The following is a 21,315-nucleotide window of genomic DNA, read 5'->3' as shown; positions in this document are numbered from 1 at the left end:
AATTCTAACTCCCTTAATTTTTTTATGATTCCTTAGATGCTGTGGCAGCGGTTCTGTTGCCAGAAGGAATAGAACAGGTGACAGCAGACATCCTTGTTTGGTACCTCGGCTTATGTCGCAATAAGGTGAGTAATCCATTGATTTTGATAGTTGCTATTGTTGGGGAATAAATTTTTTGTAGGAGTGTTATAAATTCATTGCCAAAATTCATTGCTTGCATTACTGAAATTAAAAAAGGTCAGTGTACAGAGTCAATTGCTCTGAAAATATCTAAAGATAAAAAAGCTAAGGGAAGTTGATTAGTTTCACAATGACTGATTAAATTTAGAATTACAGGATCAGCAATTTGACTATTTGGTACAAATCCAGTTTGGTCTGATGGATCAACAAATGAATTATACGCTTCAATCTGTTAGCTATAACTGAGGTAAATATTTTGTAATCTGTGTTCAGCAGTGCTATTGGTCTATATGAATCTGTCAGTTGAGGATGACGATAGGGTTTTAAAAGAACTATAATTTTGGACTGTATCCATGTCTGTGGAAATGGGTCACCTTGGAGTATACCATTAAAACATTTTAGTAACTGTGGGACCAAGATTGATCTGTATCTTTTATAAAATTCATTAATGAATCCGTCAGGGCCTGGTGTTTTATTTGTCTTAAAAGATTTAATTACAGTTTCGATTTCCTCCATGCTGTTGTCCACCACTAATGATCTTTTATGTGCTTCTGACAAAGTTTTGAGTTTTGCTTCTTGTATATATTTCTCAATTTTTTCTAAATCTACACTACTGCTTTGATACAGGTTTTTTAAAAAGGCGCCAAATGTTTTCTCCAATTTCTGTTGGTGAGCAGGTTATTGAGCCATCCTTTTGTATTGTAGTTATGCATTTTCTGTCTTTTTGCTTAATCCTATTTGCCAATAATTGTAATCCTCTGCTCCTAAACTCAGAGTCTTTGTTTAGCATACAACATGTTAACCATAGTTTTATTAACTTCCAAGATGTCTAATTATTTGCATTTTGTTTATAAATTTGTTTAGAGCCTGATTTCTATATTTTGGAAGTAATCAGCAAGGATTTCTGACTCCCTCTGGTTTAAAAAAAGTAACAATAAAATGACTCCCCTCCAAGGCATCCTAAATTATACCGATGAAGTGAGAAAAGCTTGGTTTTTTGTATGGAAGAACTGAAAGCTGCATTCAGTTCTGGTGTGCAAAACAAATTCCTGGGCTCAGTTAATTCTACATATATTGTTTGTGCACCCAGCTCTGGTTGGTGGATCTCAACACTCTGGTACAAAACAAGCCTGACGTCTACCCATCCTTGGTCTAAGCGTTGGCAATGACAGGGAACCTGTAACTGTCCAGATGTTGCTCCCATTAGTCCCAGCCAGCAAGGCCAATGGTAGGGATGAGTCCAGCAACATCTGGAGGGCCATATCCTTGCTCCAGAACAGTGTTCTTCAATGTTGAGTCTGCAGATGTCATCCCTGACCATTGGCCACATTGGCTGGGGATGATGGGAGTTGTAGTCCAACAGCATCTGGGGACCCAAGGTTGACAAGCACTGCTCTGCTCTAGAGGATCACCAGTGTACACTGAGATCATTGTCAGACGTTCATCCCCAACCACTGGCCATCCTGGCTGTGGCTGATGAGAGCTGGAGCCCAACAATGTTTGGAGGTAGGCTTCAAGAACTTGTGTTTAATGTCCAATTAGCTCATGCATAACACTTTCTTCTGTGAGTAATCAGGCCTGATTAATTGTGCCTTGGGGAGGGATGGGACACAATTGTAATAAACTGACCCATTGAAACCTGGAAAAGTGGTGATGTGGTAAAAAAAAAACACCTATCCACCTACCACTCCAAAATGAAATGCAAGCAAAAGCTATGAGGGAAACTTGCCATCTGTAGTCACCCATTTGCTCCGTGTTCACTAACTAGCTATGCTCACATTCTTCTCTCTTACCTTCCGAGACCCTCGGAGGAAGGCCAGGAGAATCCGACACATGGGCAAGAGGACCAGGCTGCAGTTGAGGTTAAGGGCAGAAGCAGAAGCTCTGCTGAGGCACAATCCTAGCTGAACAAAAACAGCAAGGGTTAGAATTAGGCCTGCACAAACTTAAGAACATAGGAAGCTGCCATATACCGAAACAGACCATTGGTTCATCTAGCTCAATATTGTCTACACTGACTGGTAGTGGCACTCAGGATTCAGTCTCTTTCAGCCCTACCTGGAGATGCCAGGGACTGAACCTGGGACCTTCTGCATGCAAAGCAGATGCTCTGCTGAGTTATGCGTTTCTAAGCCACCAAGCTGCACAGAGCCCACAAGCCACGTATCATGGCAGGGGGAGAGCTCACAGTTCGGTGGTCGAATGCATGTTTTGTATGCCCAGAACGTAGGTCCATAAGAATCTGCCATACGAGTCAGACCATTGGTCCATCTAGCTCAGTATTGTCTACATTCGCTATGAGTGGCTCTCCAGGATTTCAGGCCAGGTTCTCTTTCAGACCTGCCTGGAGATACCAAGGATTAAACCTGCAACCTTCCACATGCAAACCTGATGCTCTACCGCTGAACTGTGACCCTTCCCCAAAAAGTGCCAGGTTCAGTCTCTGCCCATCCCCAGTTAAAAGGAGCCAGGAAGCAGGTGACAAGAGCCATATCTGACCACTGGGTCCCATATTTGAATATTGGTGATTCTGCAAATTATCGCAATTTGAAGACATCGGCCATTCCCCTTGCTATAAAACAAGGGTGATATTTGAACTCATGCCTGAGTGTTGTGCAAGAATACATGCCACTGGGTAAGGCTGATGAAGCTGAAACCTGACTGGCATTCAAGGGGTTCATAAAACTCCACTGAAGAATAGTGGCAACATCTCATGTACGGTGTTTTTCTCACTCATATTATTACACGTTTGTATACATGCTGTGGATACATTATTATTACATTCTTTCAGTTTATGGATTTAGCCACCTGAAGTTTCTGTGCTGTACAAGTTTTGTTTAACACTTGTACTTTCCTATTATTGTTGTTGTTGTGTCCTTGCTTTTACTTTTTGCATTCATGGCAAGGTTCAGCTTTTTTCTCATGTCTTGTTTGTATTATACATTGCAAATGCACTCATTAACATTCAAGCTGAAGGACCACAAATTCTCCATCCCTGCCTCAGATCTCTGAAAATGGAAAGAGCTACAGAGTCCTACTCTTTCTTTTTTATGAAAGCTAGCATCGCAGGGAGTGCTCCTAAAGTACACTTGAAAAGGCACAAGCACACAGTAGAGACCCAACGTCCTGTACTTCACATTGTGCTTTACAGTGGCCAACAGAGATCACGTGGCATCCCAAAGACAGGTGCTCTCTGGAGAGTACTAAAAGCCAAATGGCAAGGCTCACGCTTCCTCTGTAAACTGTCACTCTATAAAGGCTCTGCGTGAACAGTAGCTTTCCCAGTGTCTGGGCATATGTCTGCACCACCCACAAGCAATCCTGCATATCCGCTTTCCTCCAAATGGCATTTGCAGCAGCTCTGCTCCTAACATCAATATGAGACGTTCAGCAGGCAATCGACCCTTTCAGGGATCAAGAGCAGAAACAAACACTCCGGAGAATCCTGTGATGCAACAAGCTTGCTCGTATCATTTCAAATTGAAAACGGGGGGGGGGGAGGGGTACTTGTTTGACCACTGCAGACAACAATTCTTGCAGAGGGGAAAGCATTATTTAATTAATTAATTAATTAATTAATTAATTAATTTGTATCCCGCCCTTCCTGCCAGCAGGAGCCCAGGGCAGGCAACAAGGCACTAAAAACACTCTAAAACATCATAAAAACAAATCTTAAAATACATCAAGACAAAACAATGTTAAAAACATTTTTTTTAAAAAAAACTTTAAAAAAGGGTTAAAAACATTATTAAAAAAACATATTAAGCAATTCTGACACGGACACAGACTAGGATAGGTCTCAATTTAAAAGGCTTGTTGAAAAAGAAAAGTCTTTAAAAGGCGCCGAAAAGATAGCAGAGATGGTGCCTGCCTAATATTATGGCAGGAAGAAGGACTGCAATCCTACCTTTCCCCCTGACACAATGGTTTTCTACCTGCAGAGATTTCTTTATAATCAAATTGAGTATTCAGATGTGCTGTCTGCCATCTGTAGTCTGAAATGGCACAGCCCAACATCACAATTATTCTCTTTTAACTATGTTTCAAATCTTTATTAGACATGATTCTTCATTCACTTAGCAATGTCATCCATCAGATCCTAGCTTGGGCTAAACTGTTTAGTGCAGCTGACCCCAACCTGGTGCCCTTCAAACGTTTTGGACTACAATTCCCATCAACTCCAGCCAACACAGCCATGCTGGCTGGGGCTGATGGGAATTGTAGTCCAAAACATCTGGAGGGCACCAGGTTAGCTGGTTCAGTGAAATCAGGATCAAGCCTCCTGAATAATAATAATAATAATAATAATAATAATAATAATAATAAAATTTTATTTCTGAGTCGCCTATCTGGCCGAATTAACGGCCACTCTAGGCGACGTACATTAATACACTAAAATACAATATAAAATAGATAAGACCATCAATCATCTAACCCACTCTTCCAGTTAATAACACGTTAACAACTAACCCATCCCAGAAATCCCACAGGCCTGCCTGAATAGCCAGGTCTTCAAGGCTCGGCGGAAACCAATTAAGGAGGGGACATGACGAAGATCAAACAGGAGGGAATTCCAGAGGGTGGGGGCCACAATTGAAAATGCCCTCTCTCTGGTCCGTACCAACCTTGCTGTTTTAGTTGGTGGAACCGAGAGGAGGTCCTGTGTGGCTGATCTCGTCAGGCGGCATAATTGGTGATGCTGGAGGTGCTCCTTCAGATAAACTGGGCTGAAACCGTATAGGAATTTAAAGGTCAAGACCAACACCTTGAATTGGGCCCGGTAAACAATTGGCAACCAGTGTAGATCTACTAACACCGGAGTGATGTGATCACGACAACGGCTGTTCTTAATCAGCTGTGCCGCCGCGTTTTGTACCAATTGTAATTTCCGGACCGTTTTCAAGGGTACCCCACGTAGAGTGCATTACAGTAGTCTAAGCGAGAGGAGACCAGGGCATGTATCACCCGTGGGAGCAGATGAACAGGAAGGTAGGGTTGCAGCCTTCGTATCAGATGTAATTGGTACCAAGCCGCCCGGCTCACTGCTGAAATCTGAGCCTCCATGGACAGCTGGGAGTCTAAAATGACCCCAAGGCTGCGGATCTGGTCTTTCAGGGGTAATCTTACACCATCAAACACCAGGTCTATATCTCCTAATCTTCTCTTGTCTCCCACGAGCAACACCTCGGTCTTATCGGGGTTCAGCTTCAGCCTATTCCTTCCCATCCATCCACTTATGGATTCCAGGCACTTGGACATGGTATCCACAGCCAACTCTGGTGAGGACTTAAACGAGAGATAGAGCTGAGTGTCATCCGCATATTGGTGGCACTGCAGCCCAAATCTCCTGATGATGGTCCCCAGCGGCTTTACATAGATGTTGAATAGCATGGGGGAGAGGATAGAACCCTGTGGCACTCCAGAAGTGAGAGGCCAAGGGTCTGAAAACTCATCCCCCAATGCCACCCGCTGATGCCTGTCTGAGAGATAGGAACGGAGTCACCGTAAAACAGTGCCCCCTATACCTAATCCCTCCAGGTGATCTAAGAGGATACCGTGGTCAACGGTATCAAAAGCCGCTGAAAGGTCCAGGAGGACAAGGAGGGTATATTCTCCCCTATCCAACGCCCTCCCTCATATAATCCACCAGGGCGACCAAGGCTGTTTCAGTTCCATGTCCAGTCCTGAAGCCCGATTGGAATGGATCTAAATACTTTCTCTTCTTCAAACTAACAAGGAATCATCGCTGATAGGACATGTTATTTTTGCTGAGAGCATTAATCTGCCCAAGCAGTGTGGTCATATCAGTTAAAGGTAAATACTACAAGACCAGAAGTAGAAAATTCTGCTGTAGTCCTGCATGCTAACTGCCAGCTCATTCTCCAAGTATGGATCCTATGTAGCCAAAACAGCAGCATCCATGCACAAGAGGGAGATGTATGTTCAGGGAACTCCATGTTTTGCATAAGTACAAAAACAGGGGAAATGGAAATGGACTGTCCTCAAGTCAATCTCAATTTATGGCAACCTTACGAACAGGGTTTTCATGGTAAGCAGTGTTCAGAGGTGGTTTCACATTGCCTTCTTATGAGGCTGAGAGGGTGTGACTGGCCCAAGGCCACCCAGTGAGCTTCATGGCTGTGTGGGGATTCGAACCCTGGTCTCCCAGGTCATAGCCTAGCACTCTAACTACTATGTCACACTGGCTCTCATTTAGGGGAAAGGGGGGGGCAAAACAGTCAAACAAGGGCTGAGCCTGCTCAGTGGTCATGAAATGCTGGCTATCTGGCTGCTGGAGGAAAACAAACGGGTTGGTTTAACTATCAACCCCTTTCCAGGGAACTCTGGGAACTGTAGCTCTGTGAGGGAAATAGGAGCTTCCTCTTAGCACCTTCCACAAACTACAGTTCCCAGGATCCTTTGAGGGAAGCCATGACTGTTTAAGGTGGCATCATAGTGCTTTAAATGTATAGTGCAGATGGGGCTTGAGTTAGTCTTTATGATGTCACATGACTGTGTTATTTTTACTCTACAGCTAATCCACTCTAAGCAGAAGCAGCAGCACTGGTAATCCAGGACCTGCATCTACATTACAATCTGGCCTAAGGAGCTTTGCACCAGCACCACTACCATAGCGGCTACAATGTGTTCAAAAATTAAGCAGTGGGTCCCATAATTCATGTTTGGGTTAAAAGTGAGTAAAGCATCAGCGGCCTGCTAATATGGCAGCTTTCAATTAGAGTAAGGCCCCACTCATACAGCGCTTGTTCCACTTTTATGGCATTTTTCAGGCGTCATGTGCAATTTTATTGATGGGTTCCGCTTTTCGGCAGGTTTCGTTTTTACACGGTCTGGAACGTAACCCGCCATATGAGTGGGGCCCTACTGTACAGTAATACCTCAGTTAACAAAGTAGATGCATTCCTGGACATTACTTCTTTATCAGAAGCTTTGGTGCCAGAAGTAGGAATAACATGGAAAGAACAGGGATAGGTTCCTACACCCACTCACAGATGCTGGGGGCAGCTTTAACAGGGGCTTTAAAGGGTGCCTACTCGGCACCCACCCACTTCTCCTCCTTGGAATCGTATTGCATCCTTCCCTCCCCAGCCCTGGGAGAAAGCAAGAGATCTCTTTAAGCAAAGCAAACAAACAGGCTTGTCAGTTTCGCCCTAGCAAAGCAAAGTCACAGGCTTGCCAGTTTATTGATAGCAAGTGGACACATGTTGGTGAATTTCACCTTATAGTAAAGGCATAGGATTGTCAGTTTATTGACAGCAAAGCAAAGACACAGGCTGGTCAGTTTCACCTCAAATCAAAGGCATAGGCTTTAAAGTGTATCTATAGCAAACCAAAGCTTGTCAGTATCACCTTTAAAAAAGCCTTCCTTAAAAGGAGCTTGGTTCCTGGAGGATTCCTTAACTGAGGTATTACTGTACCGGGTCTAAAATGTTGAAGACTACTAGAGCAGAATCTTTTGCAGTGTGACAGTGATCCTCTAGTAGAAGCATGTCCCTATTGTCATGTGAAAAAAAAAAGTCAGAGGGTATAGGTCTGTGCTCCTTCACCCCCCCGTTTCAAAAGCCAGCCCTGTAAAACTTTTCTGTCCCCCCCCCGGCCATTTATTTATTTATTTATTCAATTTATTAGTCGCCCATCTGGCTGGTTACCCAGCCACTCTGAGCAACGTATAAAGCAAAAACATATAAAACATCAAAGGGCTAAACAGTAAAAATGAAACAATAAGGACCAAGTAAGAACTACGCGATACACATAAAGCCTTCCCAGGCCCAGCTCTGCTAATAGTCTTACAGTGATTTTCAAATGAACACCGTTACATGATGTGTGGGTGGCAGAGACAAATGTGGTTGCACTCATGTTAGGAGGGAGAACGTACAGAGGCTTCATTATTATCTATCTTATCAAGCAGCAGCAAACTGATGGGACATCTGGAACATATTCTAGCCATGAATTTTTTTAAAAAAAGGTTGTAACTACAACACAGTAAGAGGCGTGAGCAAAAAAAAAAATCCTTGGGAGGGTTTGCGGCCCTAAAGGCAAAGCAGACAATTCCTTCTTTAGCATCTAAAACAGGATTATTTCTTAAAGGTTAAGATTTCAGCAGCTACTTTTGCACATCTTCTTTTGCATGTTGACACACCAATGTAATTTTGTTTGTTGATTCATCAGTGGAATGTGCTCTACTGTACTGCAGTCCTGCTATAATGCACTCTACATGGGGCTGCCCTTGAAGACGGTTCAGAAGTTGCAGCTGACACAGACTGCAACTGCCTAGTTGCTTGTGGAGGACCAAGTGATTGGAACATAAAGCACCGATTCTGTAGCAGCTGCACTAGTTGTCAGTGTGTTTCTGGGACCAGGTAAAGGACTGCCTGCACTCGTAGGAACCTATCAGAGCTTTATAATCAGCCATGGTGGTCCTTTTCATACTCCCATTGGAAAGAGAAAGGGCCTTTTCATTAGTGACTCCATTCCTGTGAAACTTCCTCCCATGAAGGTGTGGAATTTTAACTCAAGAGGAAGGTAGATGAAAATGATATCAAACATCCTGCACATTACAATCAGGGGTCACCCACATTTTTGGACCCGTGAGCACATATGCAAACCAGAAAAACTGTTGTGGGAACCACACACATGCCACAACTCTCTCCTCCCGATCTGTAACCCTCACTGAAATTGCTTCACGCTGTGATTAGGCTGGGGGGCAAAGCCTTCGATTAGCTAAAGGAGGTTTCTTTCAGGTCTAATTTCAGCGAGGGAAAAGGGACCCTGTGGGCAGCAGATAAGGCCTCTGTGGGCACATGTGCACCTGCAGGCATCATGTTGGCGACCCAAGCATTACATCAAATGGTGGTCTCTTGTGGACCAAATACAGCATTAAGCATCCAGGCTACAGGGCAAGTCAGAGGAACGGGGTTTTTTTAAAGACATTCTATAGCTGGCTGTAGTAATGCCTTGTATACACATTGGTCCTTGTGTACGTGCACAAGCATGCATGTCTATGTTTTGGTTTATTTATTTTTTTAAATAAGAAAATTAATTTTCTAAACATTTTTTTTTTGCTGTTGTTAACCTCACACATGAAAATATTGAGACCCCAAGATAATAACTACTAGAAAGGCTGGGCTCACCTTTAAAATAACTACATAGGCTAGTGTGTTTGGATCTCTCACTTACTGATTAGGCCATCAATGGCTACTAGCTGTGATGACTATGCTCTGCCTCCACAGTTGGAGATACTATGCTTCCTATAATACCAGTTGTGGGAAATGCCAGGAGGGGAGAGTGTTCTTGCACTCAGGGCCTGCTTGTGGGCTTCCCATAGGCACCGGGTTGGCCACTGTAAAAACAGGATACTGGATTAGATGGGCCACTGGCATAATCTTCTCAAGTTCTTATGATTTTGCATGGATCTTAAAGACTTGGGTGTTCAAATTTGCTTTTAATTCATACTGGTTTATACTCTTGAGCTGCTGCTACTATTTAATGCCTGGTTTGGAAAGAAATGATGTCATCATTGTCAATGGTATTTTATCTTTTAAACCGTTTTGTGATTTTATTTAAGAACATAAGAACATAAGAAGAGCCTGCTGGATCAGGCCAGTGGCCCATCTAGTCCAGCATCCTGTTCTCACAGTGGCCAACCAGGTGCCTGGGGGAAGCCCGCAAGCAGGACCCGAGTGCAAGAACACTCTCCCCTCCTGAGGCTTCCAGCAACTGGTTTTCAGAAGCACGCTGCCTCTGACTAGGGTGGCAGAGCACAGCCATCATGGCTAGTAGCCATTGATAGCCCTGTCCTCCATGAATTTGTCTAATCTTTTAAAGCCATCCAAGCTGGAGGCCATTACTGCGTCTTGTGGGAGCAAATTCCATAGTTTAACTATGCACTGAGTAAAGAAGTACTTCCTTTTGTCTGTCCTGAATCTTCCAACATTCAGCTTCTTTGAATGTCCACAAGTTCTAGTATTATGAGAGAGGGAGAAGAACTTTTCTCTATCCACTTTCTCAATGCCATGCATAATTTTATCCACTTCTATCATGTCTCCTCTGACCCGCCTTTTCTCTAAACTAAAAAGCCCCAAATGCTGCAACCTTTCCTCGTAAGGGAGTCGCTCCATCCCCTTGATCATTCTGGTTGCCCTCTTCTGAACCTTTTCCAACTTGTGAACTACCTTGACAGGCTTTCACCACTCTTTTTTCTTCTTTCTTTTTGCCCTGAAGGATGGCATAAAACTCTTTAAATAAATGCATAAAGGGCTGTGTCCCATGTTAGCCCTACTCAGAGAAAATCCACTGAAATCAATGGATATGATTGACATATTTCCATTAATTTCAGTGAGTCTACTGAGTGAAACCTAACCGCCGGCAACTCATCATCAATAGCATGCTGCAGAATATGTTGAAGTATGCAATCCTGATGTGTTCACAATTGCGATTTAATGCAACATGCTTTGCACAAGGCTCAATTCCAGGTGCATTGAGCGTTCACTCAGGTTTGTTTTCAGGGAACTGAGATGATTGGAAGGGGTGGATTTGTTGTGCAAGAGTGCCAAATCCCCTTTAATTTGCACCACCTGTAACTAGAAGGATCTTAGACAGCAGAGCTAGAGAAGCTTGAGACACTGGAGCGGCGCTGTCAGTCAAAGGAGGTGGCACAAAGCTAGGCTAAGCAGTGGACTCTCAAGGTACTTCCAGCTGGCCTGTTTATTTAGCATTCATCCTGATCGGTTTGCAGGGAGGTCACTGCATGCGTTATTCCACCCCTTTCAGTGCCTTTCTCCATCACTTTCCTTATCGCAAAAAGAACTGGTTTTGGGGAACTGAGTTTGTTGCATGAGATTTATATATAATCGCACAACCTAAATTTGCAGGTATGCGATTGAATCCAGCCTGAAAGTAGCAACAGTCTGGAAACATCCTTGGTTATAAACCAGCTTCATGTGAACATTCACGTTGTTGTTCTTGTTATGTGCCTTCAAGTTGATTTCGACTTATGGCAACCCTATGAATCAGCAACCTCCAATAGCATTTGTTATAAACCACCCTGCTCAGATCTTGTAAGTTCAGGTCTGTGGCTTCCTTTATGGAACCAATCCATCTCTTGTTTGGTCTTCCTCTTTTTCTACTCCTTTCTGTTTTCTACTCCCGTCTGTGAACATGCATATGAACCCAAACTAGTTTCCTTTGGTCACCCTTTTTGAACAGAAATCCCGATGCACATTAGAAAGAGTGTTCCCTGCACACATGCATCCCCCCCCTCTCTCACACACACACAAGGATAATGCAGAAATGGTTCTTTGAATGTCACAAGCCTCTGGAATGCCTGGAATCAAAAGAGGGGCAATTACTCCCTTACCAAAGAAAAGGCGAGTTGCAACTTGATCCTATCAGTGTTTGCTCAGATATAAGCCACCCCAAGTGCTGGGGACCAATTCCGATGCAAATGTGCATAGCACTGCACCTTAGCAGCTGAGACCCAAACATCATCCATCAAAAGCATACCCACAATGAAAAAGAAAGCAAAATCCACGAACAATTTCTCCATTTGAATATTAGAGGCTATGCTTCCCAACACAACAGCTTCACAATGCAATAATGCATCTTCTTTCATTATTATTATTATTATTTAAATCAACTTTCTAGACCTTATGATTACATGGGCTTTCACTATTTTAGACATGCAGAACTTAAGTGCCTTGAGCAATCTCATCACGGAGAGAAATTCAACAGGGGAAAATGCCTTCATATCTCCAAATAAGAAATAGCTGTCCCTGCTGGATGCTCTGCCTGTTGTGAAGCTTTTAAAGTTACAGAAACTTTGCAGTTCACAAGAAAACTGAAAAGATAAGTTTGAAAGTGTGTGAACAATGCCTTCACCACTTCACTTATTAAACTTGGGTGCCAAAAAGGATGAGAGTTTAAATTGTAGAACACAGGCACAATATGAATAGCACACGCACTTTTGAGCATCGAGGTTTCCTTGCAAAAACACATACAGAAACAAGAATCTTGCCTTGGGCATATAGGTGCCGGTCAGTCTTGATTCCCCAGCTGTAAAACGGGAACAACATTGTCCTTCTATTGTCGGGGAAAATGGTACAGAGATTGGATCAGGCTTTGCAAATGAATAAGACCGGGGGGGGGGAAGTACCCCCAAACTCAAAAGAAGGCATGGCTGGCTGAGTGAAACACTGAATTAGGACCACTATGCGCTGCAACATTTTGTTGCATACTCCACCTGTATAACTACTCAAAGGAAGCTGTAGAAAGCCAATCTATGGTAACAACTGAAGCTTTATGTCCCTTTCCCCCTACCACCCCAAACAACTAAACGAAAGCTAAGGATGGGCAAATCTGTCAATTTTGCTTTCTCTCAATTTCTCATTTTCCCTATCATAAGCTTGGTTCTTCACATTTTCACATCAGTTTGTATTTTTTGGGGGGGGGGGAAGTCCTCATGAAAATTATTCAGCATTTTCATGCTAATTTCTCCTAATATTTACATATTTGTACACAAGTTTCCCTAATATATATATATATTGCTAAGCAATTTTCCCTAATGCATTTTTGCATGCTATTTTCATGAATATATACATTTTTGTACACATAACATGGCTGGAAAACTACATTGATTCAAGGTGCTGGTTTTAACCTATAAAGCCTTACACAGCTTGGGACCACAATACCTGATGGAACGCCTCTCCTGATACAAACCCACCCGTACACTATGCTCAACATCCAAGGCCCTCCTCCGGGTGCCTACTCCAAGGGAAGCTCGGAGGATGGCAACAAGGGAGAGGGCCTTCTCAGTGGTGGCCCCCAAATTATGGAATGATGTTTCTGATGAGGTGCGCCTGGCGCCAACACTGTTATCTTTTCGGCGCCAGGTCAAGACTTTCCTCTTCTCCCAGGCATTTTAGCATGTGTTTTATACTGTTTACATTTTTAAATTGTGTTTTAAATTGTTTTTATAAGATCTGTTTTAAATTGTATTTGTTTTAATGTTTTTAGTTACTGTAAACTGCCCAGAGAGCTTCGGCTATGGGGCGGTATACAAGTATAATAAAATAAATAAATAATAAATTGCAAAATTTGAAAAACTGTGAACCTCAAGGGATGGCTGTGTTTTGGTCCTCACGTTGTTCCAGAAAGTTCACATTAAAGAGGTTTGCCTTTAAACAGGGCCTGAGTCAAATCTCTCTCCCATCCTTAGCTAAAACATTCCACCTAAACTTTTCCCCGTCCTCTTTTTCTTTTGGCTGACAGTGCTTTCTGAATAAACCACACCAGAACTCGTGAGAATGGAAAGGATGGGAATGTTCACTGAAAGAAAAACCCCTTCCCTTGAGAAATATACATCAGGAGAGCTGGCATGTAAGTGCTCGCCGGAACAGGCCCACGAGGTTGGTTAAAGTTACCATGACTAACAGTTGCAAGTCCAGCCATCCACTGAGCGGAATTCACACGCCAGATTTCAAGATGCCTGCAGCTGGGAGCGGGGTGGGGTGGTGAACGGAAAGCTCCCCTTTCCCAGACTCTTGACAGAGTCATTTTTTTCATTCACATACAGAAACAGATCCTTTTGTTTTCAAGCTCTTCCCTTCCCCTCCCTTTACTGAATTCCCCATCCAAATATCCATCCTTTCCTCTTCTTGTGAGTCACCAAAATCTTCCTGATTAGCCAAGATTTTCCATTTCCTTCTCATTCCTGTAAGTCTCAAGGAAAGTGAGAGAGACAAAGACGGAGAAAGAAGCATCTCTCCATCACTTACCCCCAGCATCTGATGCAAATAGTAATACTGAGGTTCCTGGTAATACAGCCGGAAAGTTTTCCAAAACAATCCCACGTTGAGAGACAGCCAGAGCAACTGAAGGAAGTGGGCAGGGGGGGAAGGAGGTGGGAGAAAGAACAAGGAAGAAATTATTTTTTAAAACACACAGTAAGTGGAAACCACGTGTGCAAAAGCAGAACTCTCTCCATCAGAGAGAGGTTGCAGGCAACAAATTCTCAGGTGGATGTGGGAGGAAGCTAAGAAAGAAACAGAGCCAAAAGACTTAAAAAAAATTAAATGGGAAACAGAGAAAGGTAGTTGGGCTCCGCCAGTTGTGTTTTTGCATGATTTCCAACCAAGCACACTGAGGATTTCAATGTCACCCAGGGTGCTTCCAAGCTGTCGCTATTTTTGGGTGGGTTTCAATCACATACTGGCAAATATAGGTTATGCGATTATACTTGATGGAGAGGCCTTGTGCAACAAACCTGCTTCCTCAAAAGTTCAGACTTTCTGCGACACGGAAAGTGATGAGGAAAATGCGCTGGAAAGTCGGGGATAACACTTGCTTTGATGCAACGTCATCTAACCTCCCAACAAACAAACCAGAATAAACAGCTGACGTTGTCTAACCTCCCTGTTAACAGATCCCTGGGAAGAGGGATTGATTGTTAAACCACTCTGGGAATCGTAGCTCTGTGAGGGGAACAGGGGTCTCCCACAAACCTCAGCACCCTTAACAAACTACAGTTCCCAGGATTCTTTGGGGGAAGCCATGACTATTAAAGTTGTGTAATAGTGCTTTAAATGTATGGTGCGGATGTGGCCAAACACTGCGTTAAGCTATTGTTATCCCACATGTTCCAGTCCTTTTTGCTATCACTTTCCTTGTTGCAAAAAGTCAAAGTGTGCAAGACCTCCCAACCAACTACAGTTGTGCAACTTGAATTTGTCGATATGTGACTGAATCCCACCTGAAAATAACAACAGAGTGGAAGCACCCAGAATTAGCTAACCCTTGATCTCACTGGAAACAATGGGACAAGCTAGCCAGGGCTTCTTAAGCCCCATCGATTGCAGTTGGAACGAAATGCAACTAATTTCATCTGGATCCAACCTGCAGATGAGGAGTAAGAGGGAAAAAGTGGGAGAGAGGGCCATGCATGCTGCTCCAAGCTCCTTGTAGGAATGGTGACCAGGGAATGGGTGGCATACAATTAAGAATTATAATAGATTGGTGTTGACAGTGAGGCTAGCAAATACTGTGGGCTAGCATGACTCTAAATTTTCCTGACAGCTGCAACATGTGATAAAAGGGTCATTGTTCACTCTCAGTGATCCCAAATATGCACCCTTAGGCTAGATCTTAAGTTTTTAAAAAAGATAACTAAGAAGAGGCCTGATAGGAAGTTCCCATAACGGCTAGGCTTTCCCTCCCTTGTCAGAGGAGGGATGCCCTTGAATGCCAGTTGCTGGGAATTGCAAGTTGGGAGCGTGCCGTTTGGGCTCAGGTCTTGCTCAGGGACAGTTTGGGGGGGCAGGATGGCCATTTTGGCCTGAGGCCACAAGCTGAAAGGGGGCCAAATGGACATGCTTTTAATTTTTTGCATTTCAGAAGTTTCACAATGTGCTTTTATGCACCAGATCAAATTGTGACACACTCTCTAAGCTAAGGACAGCCCAATCAAGCAAATGAGAAATGTGATTTGGGAAAAGACTTTTTTCTTGTTAAGCATATGAGAAAATCTGTATCAGTTAAACGTCAACTGTGACATTGCACGAAAGCAGTATTTTTCCTCAGTCAGTGCATTTGCACGGGGAAAAAAAGACTAGAAAGGCATTTGTTGAATTAAAAAAAACCCAATGAGGTCTCACTCTCTTTCTTTGTTTTTTGGTGCCTGATTTTGCTTTCGGGTATGGTTATCTTTCGTGGCTGCATTTATTGTGGCGAAGGGCCTCAAAGGCTGGCCGTGGCCTGCTCCTCCCTAGGCCTCTAAGAGGGCCTGATCCTGCTTGTGGGCTTCCGATAGGCCTTTGGTTGACCATGTGAGAACAGGATGCTGGACTAGATGGGCCTCTAGCCTGATCCAGCTGGCTCTTCTTATGTTCTTATGCTCCTGGACTCGGCTTTAAATTTGGAGGGTCAGGTCTCTGCGGTGTCCAGGAGCGCTTTCACACAGCTAAGACTAGTGCGCCAACTGCGCCCGTTCCTGGAGAGGCCTGATCTGGCTACGGTGATACATGCCTTAGTTACATCCCGTTTAGATTACTGTAACGCGCTCTACATGGGGCTACCTTTGAAGACTGTTTGGAAACTTCAATTAGTACAGCGAGTTGCAGCCAGAATGCTTACTGGGGCTGGCTACAGGGAGCATACAACCCCCCTGTTACAACAGCTCCACTGGCTGGCAGTTTGTTTCCGGGCACAATTCAAAGTGTTGGTTGTGACCTATAAAGCCCTATACGGCCTAGGGCCAGGCTATCTCTTAGACCGTATCTCCCTATATGAGTCTGCCCAGGCCCTGAGATCTTCGGAAGAGGCCTTTCTCTCAGTCCCAACACCCTCACAAGCACGATTGGTGGGGACGCAAGAGAGGGCCTTTTCGGTGGCTGCCCCTAGGCTTTGGAATTCCCTTCCTAAGGAGGCAAGGATGGCCTCCTCTTTATTGTCCTTCCGTGGGCAGGCAAAGACTTTTTTATTCCAACAGGCTTTTAGAATAAAAGGTGGCTAGGTCAGTTTGTTAAGAGATTGCTGCATTGTCTATTGCTTAATTGCACTATTTTAATTTGTTTTATTTATTTTAAGTGGATGTTAAATGTTTTAATCTTGCTAATGGTTTAATCTTATTTTAATGTAGAATTTTGATTGTCTTAATCATATGTATTTATGTTGTTGTGAGCCGCCCTGAATTCCACTGGAAAAAGGGCGGGGTATAAATAAAGATAATAAATAAATAATAAATAATTCTTATTAACTTATTTAAAGTATTTATCGTGTGGAGAAGGTAGGCACAGACATTCTTCTCTCCTTGTACCAGGGACTAGAACTTAGGGGGCCATGCCATGAAACTGAAATATTGGTATATTTCGGGACAAAGTACTTCCTGTCCCAACACACAATTCATTTACTGTGCGATAGGATGTGACAGTGGGCACGGGCTTAGTTGGTTTTAAAAGGGGGTTGGATAATTTATGGCTAATAAGATTTATGAACATCCATTTGTCATGAAAACTTATTGCAGGGGTGGGGGAAGCTGCGGCCCTCCAGATGTTGCTGCAGGACACCCCTCTGTCATCCCTGCCATTGGCCATGCTGGCTGGAGCTGATTGGAGGGCAACTGGAGGGGCCACAAGTTCTCCATCCATGCCTTAACACAGTGTTCTTCAACCTTGGGTCCCCAGATGTTGTTCGACTACAACTCGCATCATCCCCAGCCAGCATAGCCAATGATCAATGATGATGGGAATTGTAGTCCAGCAACATTTGGGGACCGAGGGCCCAAAGAACACTGCTTAATAGAACCTTCATCTTCGGAGGCAATACAGCTCTGAACACCAGTCACTGGGGAACACTTGATGCAACGCTCTTTCGGCAGCCAAGTTATGGGTGGCTTGAATGTCCTTCAGCAGAGGGTCCTCACTGATTCACCCTGAATTTGTGAGGATCACTGCTCCTCCCTTCCCACTCCATCATCCCACCCTGACTTCAGAAGATTGCCTGTTTTGGTTTAATGGTGCGTCCCTATGTGTGGTTTGAGGAGGGGGTCAGAGATACATTGTTCTGTTCCCCTTTTCTAATGCTTGTGTTGATTAGTGCAACAAACCACAAATCCTTGCGTACAGCTTGCAAGCACATGGCTGTATATAAGGATCTCTGCATTCTTAGACAGATGCTTAGTGCTGGGTTGGGGCAGGAGGTAGAATGGGTTTAGTAAGGAGAGGCAAACTCAAAAAGGTTGAGGAACCTTAACCCTTATCCCCATGATGAGATTCTTGTCCATGGTGACTCATCCCCCTATCAAAATATCTCACACAGCCTGCAGTGGGGATTCTCTCAATTGCATAAAATGATGGTTCTCCAACTGTGGAGCTGAACCTCCCTGGGGAAAGGCTAGACACCTGGATACAGGGGCATGAAGTTCCAGAGAGGAAGATGCTGTTGCACCAAGGAGAAGAACAGAAGACCCTGCTGGATCAAGCCAAAAGCCTATCTTGTCTAGCACCCTGCTCTCACATCAGCCAACCAGATGCCTATGAAAAGCCCACAAACAGAACATCACCCTACTTGCGATTCCCAGCAACTGGTATTCAGAAGCATGCTGCCTCTGACAATGGAGGTAGAACATAGCTATTGTGGCTAGTAACCATGGATAGCTTTATCCTCCAAGAAGATTTAGTGTGGCAGTCACCCAACCTGCCAGACTAGCCATCAATACTTCAGAAAGTAAGAGGACATATGGGAGATTCAGGGCACAGCACCTCCTGTTTCCCAAACACATATGTACACACACCCCAACTCCTTTCCTGGCTGGCTGGTTTTCATGGGGAGACTGAAATGCCCTGTTCTGGTCCAGTATTGGCTTAGTGCCAGAAACAGAGTTGTTAGTACTGGCCAAGTTTGGACATTCCACAAGCTGTGTTTGATACCCAGTTTGGAGAACAGACTTTGGCTAGGGGCTACACATGCAGCAGAATGAGGTGACAGAATGGACTGTACCACTGTATGGGATACTGACTGTGAACATTTCCCTAAGGTTAAAAAAAGGCTTTACAAATAGATATGTAGCACATCAGTAAGAAAGATTCTCCCCACGCCTTTTGCTTGTTCTGCTGGCTTTCTGATTGCCGGGAGTTCACAGTGCTCAAAAACATTACTTTTTACCTGTACTCTTGCAGCCCATTTTACCCTAAGCTTCATAGACATTTTAGAAGACCAGGCTGGAGGTGCACACGGAAGAACATATCCTTTAAGTTGGATTCCTGCGTTGAGCAGGGGGTTGGACTAAATGGCCTTATAGACCCCTTCCGACTCTACTATTCTGTGATTCTAAGAGCCCTGCTGGATCAGGCCAAAGGCCCATCTGGTCCAGCATCCTGCTCTCTCAGTGGCCAACCAGAGACCTATGGGGAAGCCCTCACCAGGACCTTAGTGCAACAGCACTTTCCCCATTTGCGAATGCCAGCAACTGGAAAAAGTGCATAGCTGCTGTGGCTAGTAGTCATCGACAGCTTTATCTTCCATGAATTTGTCCAAATTCCTTTCAACGCTATCCACGCTGGTGACCATCCCTGCATCTTCTAGCCTGAGTTAACAGAAGCGAAAGAGTAACTAATCTGTATGAAGTGATCCAAGTATAACCTCGACCAATATTGGAGAGTCCATAAAATCTGTACAATAAACTGACATATAGTACTTTGATTATATATATATATATAAAAAATTCTCTGGTTAGTCTGGAGTTCATCTTCCCAGCATTGAAAGTCCTCTTTAGTCCAGATACACTCAAGAACATAAGAAGGTCCCTTCTACAGAGGCAGACCGCTGGTCCATCTAGCTAGTAATGTCTTCAGTGACAGGTAGCATCTCTCTCCGGTTTCAGGCAGGAGTCTTTCCCAACCATACCTAGCGGCAGACACCAGCCCAGTGCAAAGCTGGAGACAGCCAACTGGGCACTCCCGAGTTCAAGTTCCACCTCTCTCATGAACTCCCTAGTGGCCCTCTTAGGGTTCAAGCCTGCACTTGCACCAGAGAGTACGCTTCATTCAACCCATTGACTTATTTCTGAGTAGCCATGTATAGAGGTCTGTGCTGTTAGGCAAGCCACTCTTTCCAAAACTGCAATTTGGGGATGAGAGAGAGAGAGAGAGAGAGAGAGTACTAACCCGCCTTGCAGGCCTGTTGCGAGAATCACAAGCTAATTTGTGGGTAGACAATGAACATAGGAGGCACCCTTATACCAAGTCAGAACTTTGGTCCATCTAGCTGGCAGTGGCTTTTCAGGGTTTGAAACGGGTCTGTCCAGACACTACCTACTGATGTCAGGGATCGAACCTGGGACCTTATGCATACAAAGCAGATGCTCTGCCACTGAGCTATGGTACTGCCCGGAGGCAGGAACTGTTTTCTCTTCTCTTTGAATCAAGCGCCAAGAAAATGTTAGTCTCTGATGTCCTTAGAACTCTGTGTGTGTGTGTGTGTGTGAGTGAGAGTGAGAGAGAGAGAGAGAGAGAGAGAGAGAGAGAGATGCTAGGAATCTGCACATGCTCAGGAACGCTCTTGTCTTTCCCCACAAGTTGCTTCCGAACCCTGCGCGCTCAATCCGTCCTGTGAAGCGCAGCGAGATCCGCAGCCAAGCAAGGCTCGGCACGCGCCGCGCACACCCCAAGGCAAACGCGCGCGCACGCGCTCTCGCTCTCTCTCTTACCAGGAGGAGGTGTTTGCTTCCCTCGTTGGCCAGCCAGCTCTTGCAGGATGCAGCCATGGTCCCCGCCGCGCCGATGGAGGAGTCCCCGCCACCGGCTCTCCCTTTGTGCTTTGGGGGCAGCCGGAGAGCGGCTCTTCCTTTTCAGCAGCTGGAAGCCAAGCCTCTCCCTCCCCCCCTCCTTCCGGCCTGCCCCTCTCCTCTCCACTTCCCTCGACCCCCCCTCCTCCTTCTCTCCTGCCCCGGGGGAGAAATCTGGCCGCTTCTCCTTCCCTCCCCACCTTCCCTGCGCCTCGCAGGCAGCTCCAGGGTGGCGCCGGCGGGCTCCTTTGTCTGGGACGAGAAGTAGAGAGTGCGGAATTGGGGGATCCTTGACTCCTAGGAATGCCCGTTCCTCTCGCCCGCCCGCTCCCTTTTTGCAGGGCAGCTCTTCGGGCGTGCAAGGGTGTTCCTCCGTTTTGCCATCCCGGCCAGATCAGGGGTGAATCGGAGCCAGGGCTTACCCTAGGCCCGTAGCCAGTTCAGTGGAGGCACTGGAAAAAATTGGTTTAAAAAAAAAATTAAAAAAAATTATTGGTTTATGCTTTGTAAAAAAAATAGAGAGGCAGAAAAAATTAGGGGGGCTAGCCCTCCCCTGGCTATGTGCCTGGGTCACCCCCAAACCCAGGGCTGTGGAGTCGGTAGGCCAGACCTTCAACTCCGACTCTGACTCCTGCATAAATGGCAAATGTATATTAACTAGTAATAACAAATTTGCTGTAGTAAAATGGTAGCACAAGGCATTTCATCACCACCACGTGAATCCACAGCTTGGAAAAGTTACTTTTTTAAACTACAACTCCCATCAGCCCCAGGGATTGGGCTCGTGGGAGTTGTAGTTCAAAAAAGTAACTTTTCCAAGCTCTGGATTCACGTGGTGG

At 44.7% G+C, this 21,315-nt stretch overlaps 1 protein-coding gene across 3 annotated transcripts in view; it reads right to left on the bottom strand.

The window, feature by feature from the left end:
* NOX4 (NADPH oxidase 4) overlaps positions 1-20,598 on the bottom strand; it is a 144,480-nt gene extending 123,882 nt beyond the window's left edge. Inside the window, exons 1-3 of one of the 3 annotated variants that reach the window (XM_061628876.1) lie at positions 20,399-20,598; positions 13,974-14,069; positions 1,974-2,080 (exon numbers count right to left, since the gene is read on the bottom strand). In XM_061628876.1, coding sequence (XP_061484860.1) covers positions 1,974-2,015 — 42 coding nt within the window. In that variant the 5' untranslated portion in view covers positions 2,016-2,080; positions 13,974-14,069; positions 20,399-20,598. Of the gene's footprint in view, positions 1-1,973; positions 2,085-13,973; positions 14,070-20,398 lie in introns of all 3 variants that reach the window. The other 2 variants (XM_061628874.1, XM_061628875.1) reach the window with 2 other exon arrangements.
* Positions 20,599-21,315: the final 717 nt, after the last annotated feature.

This window comes from Rhineura floridana, chromosome 5, assembly GCF_030035675.1.
Source record: "Rhineura floridana isolate rRhiFlo1 chromosome 5, rRhiFlo1.hap2, whole genome shotgun sequence".
NCBI classification, from domain to species: domain Eukaryota; kingdom Metazoa; phylum Chordata; class Lepidosauria; order Squamata; family Rhineuridae; genus Rhineura; species Rhineura floridana.
The sequence above is the reverse complement of the archived record's forward strand: the minus strand, read 5'-3'. Positions and strand labels throughout refer to the sequence as shown.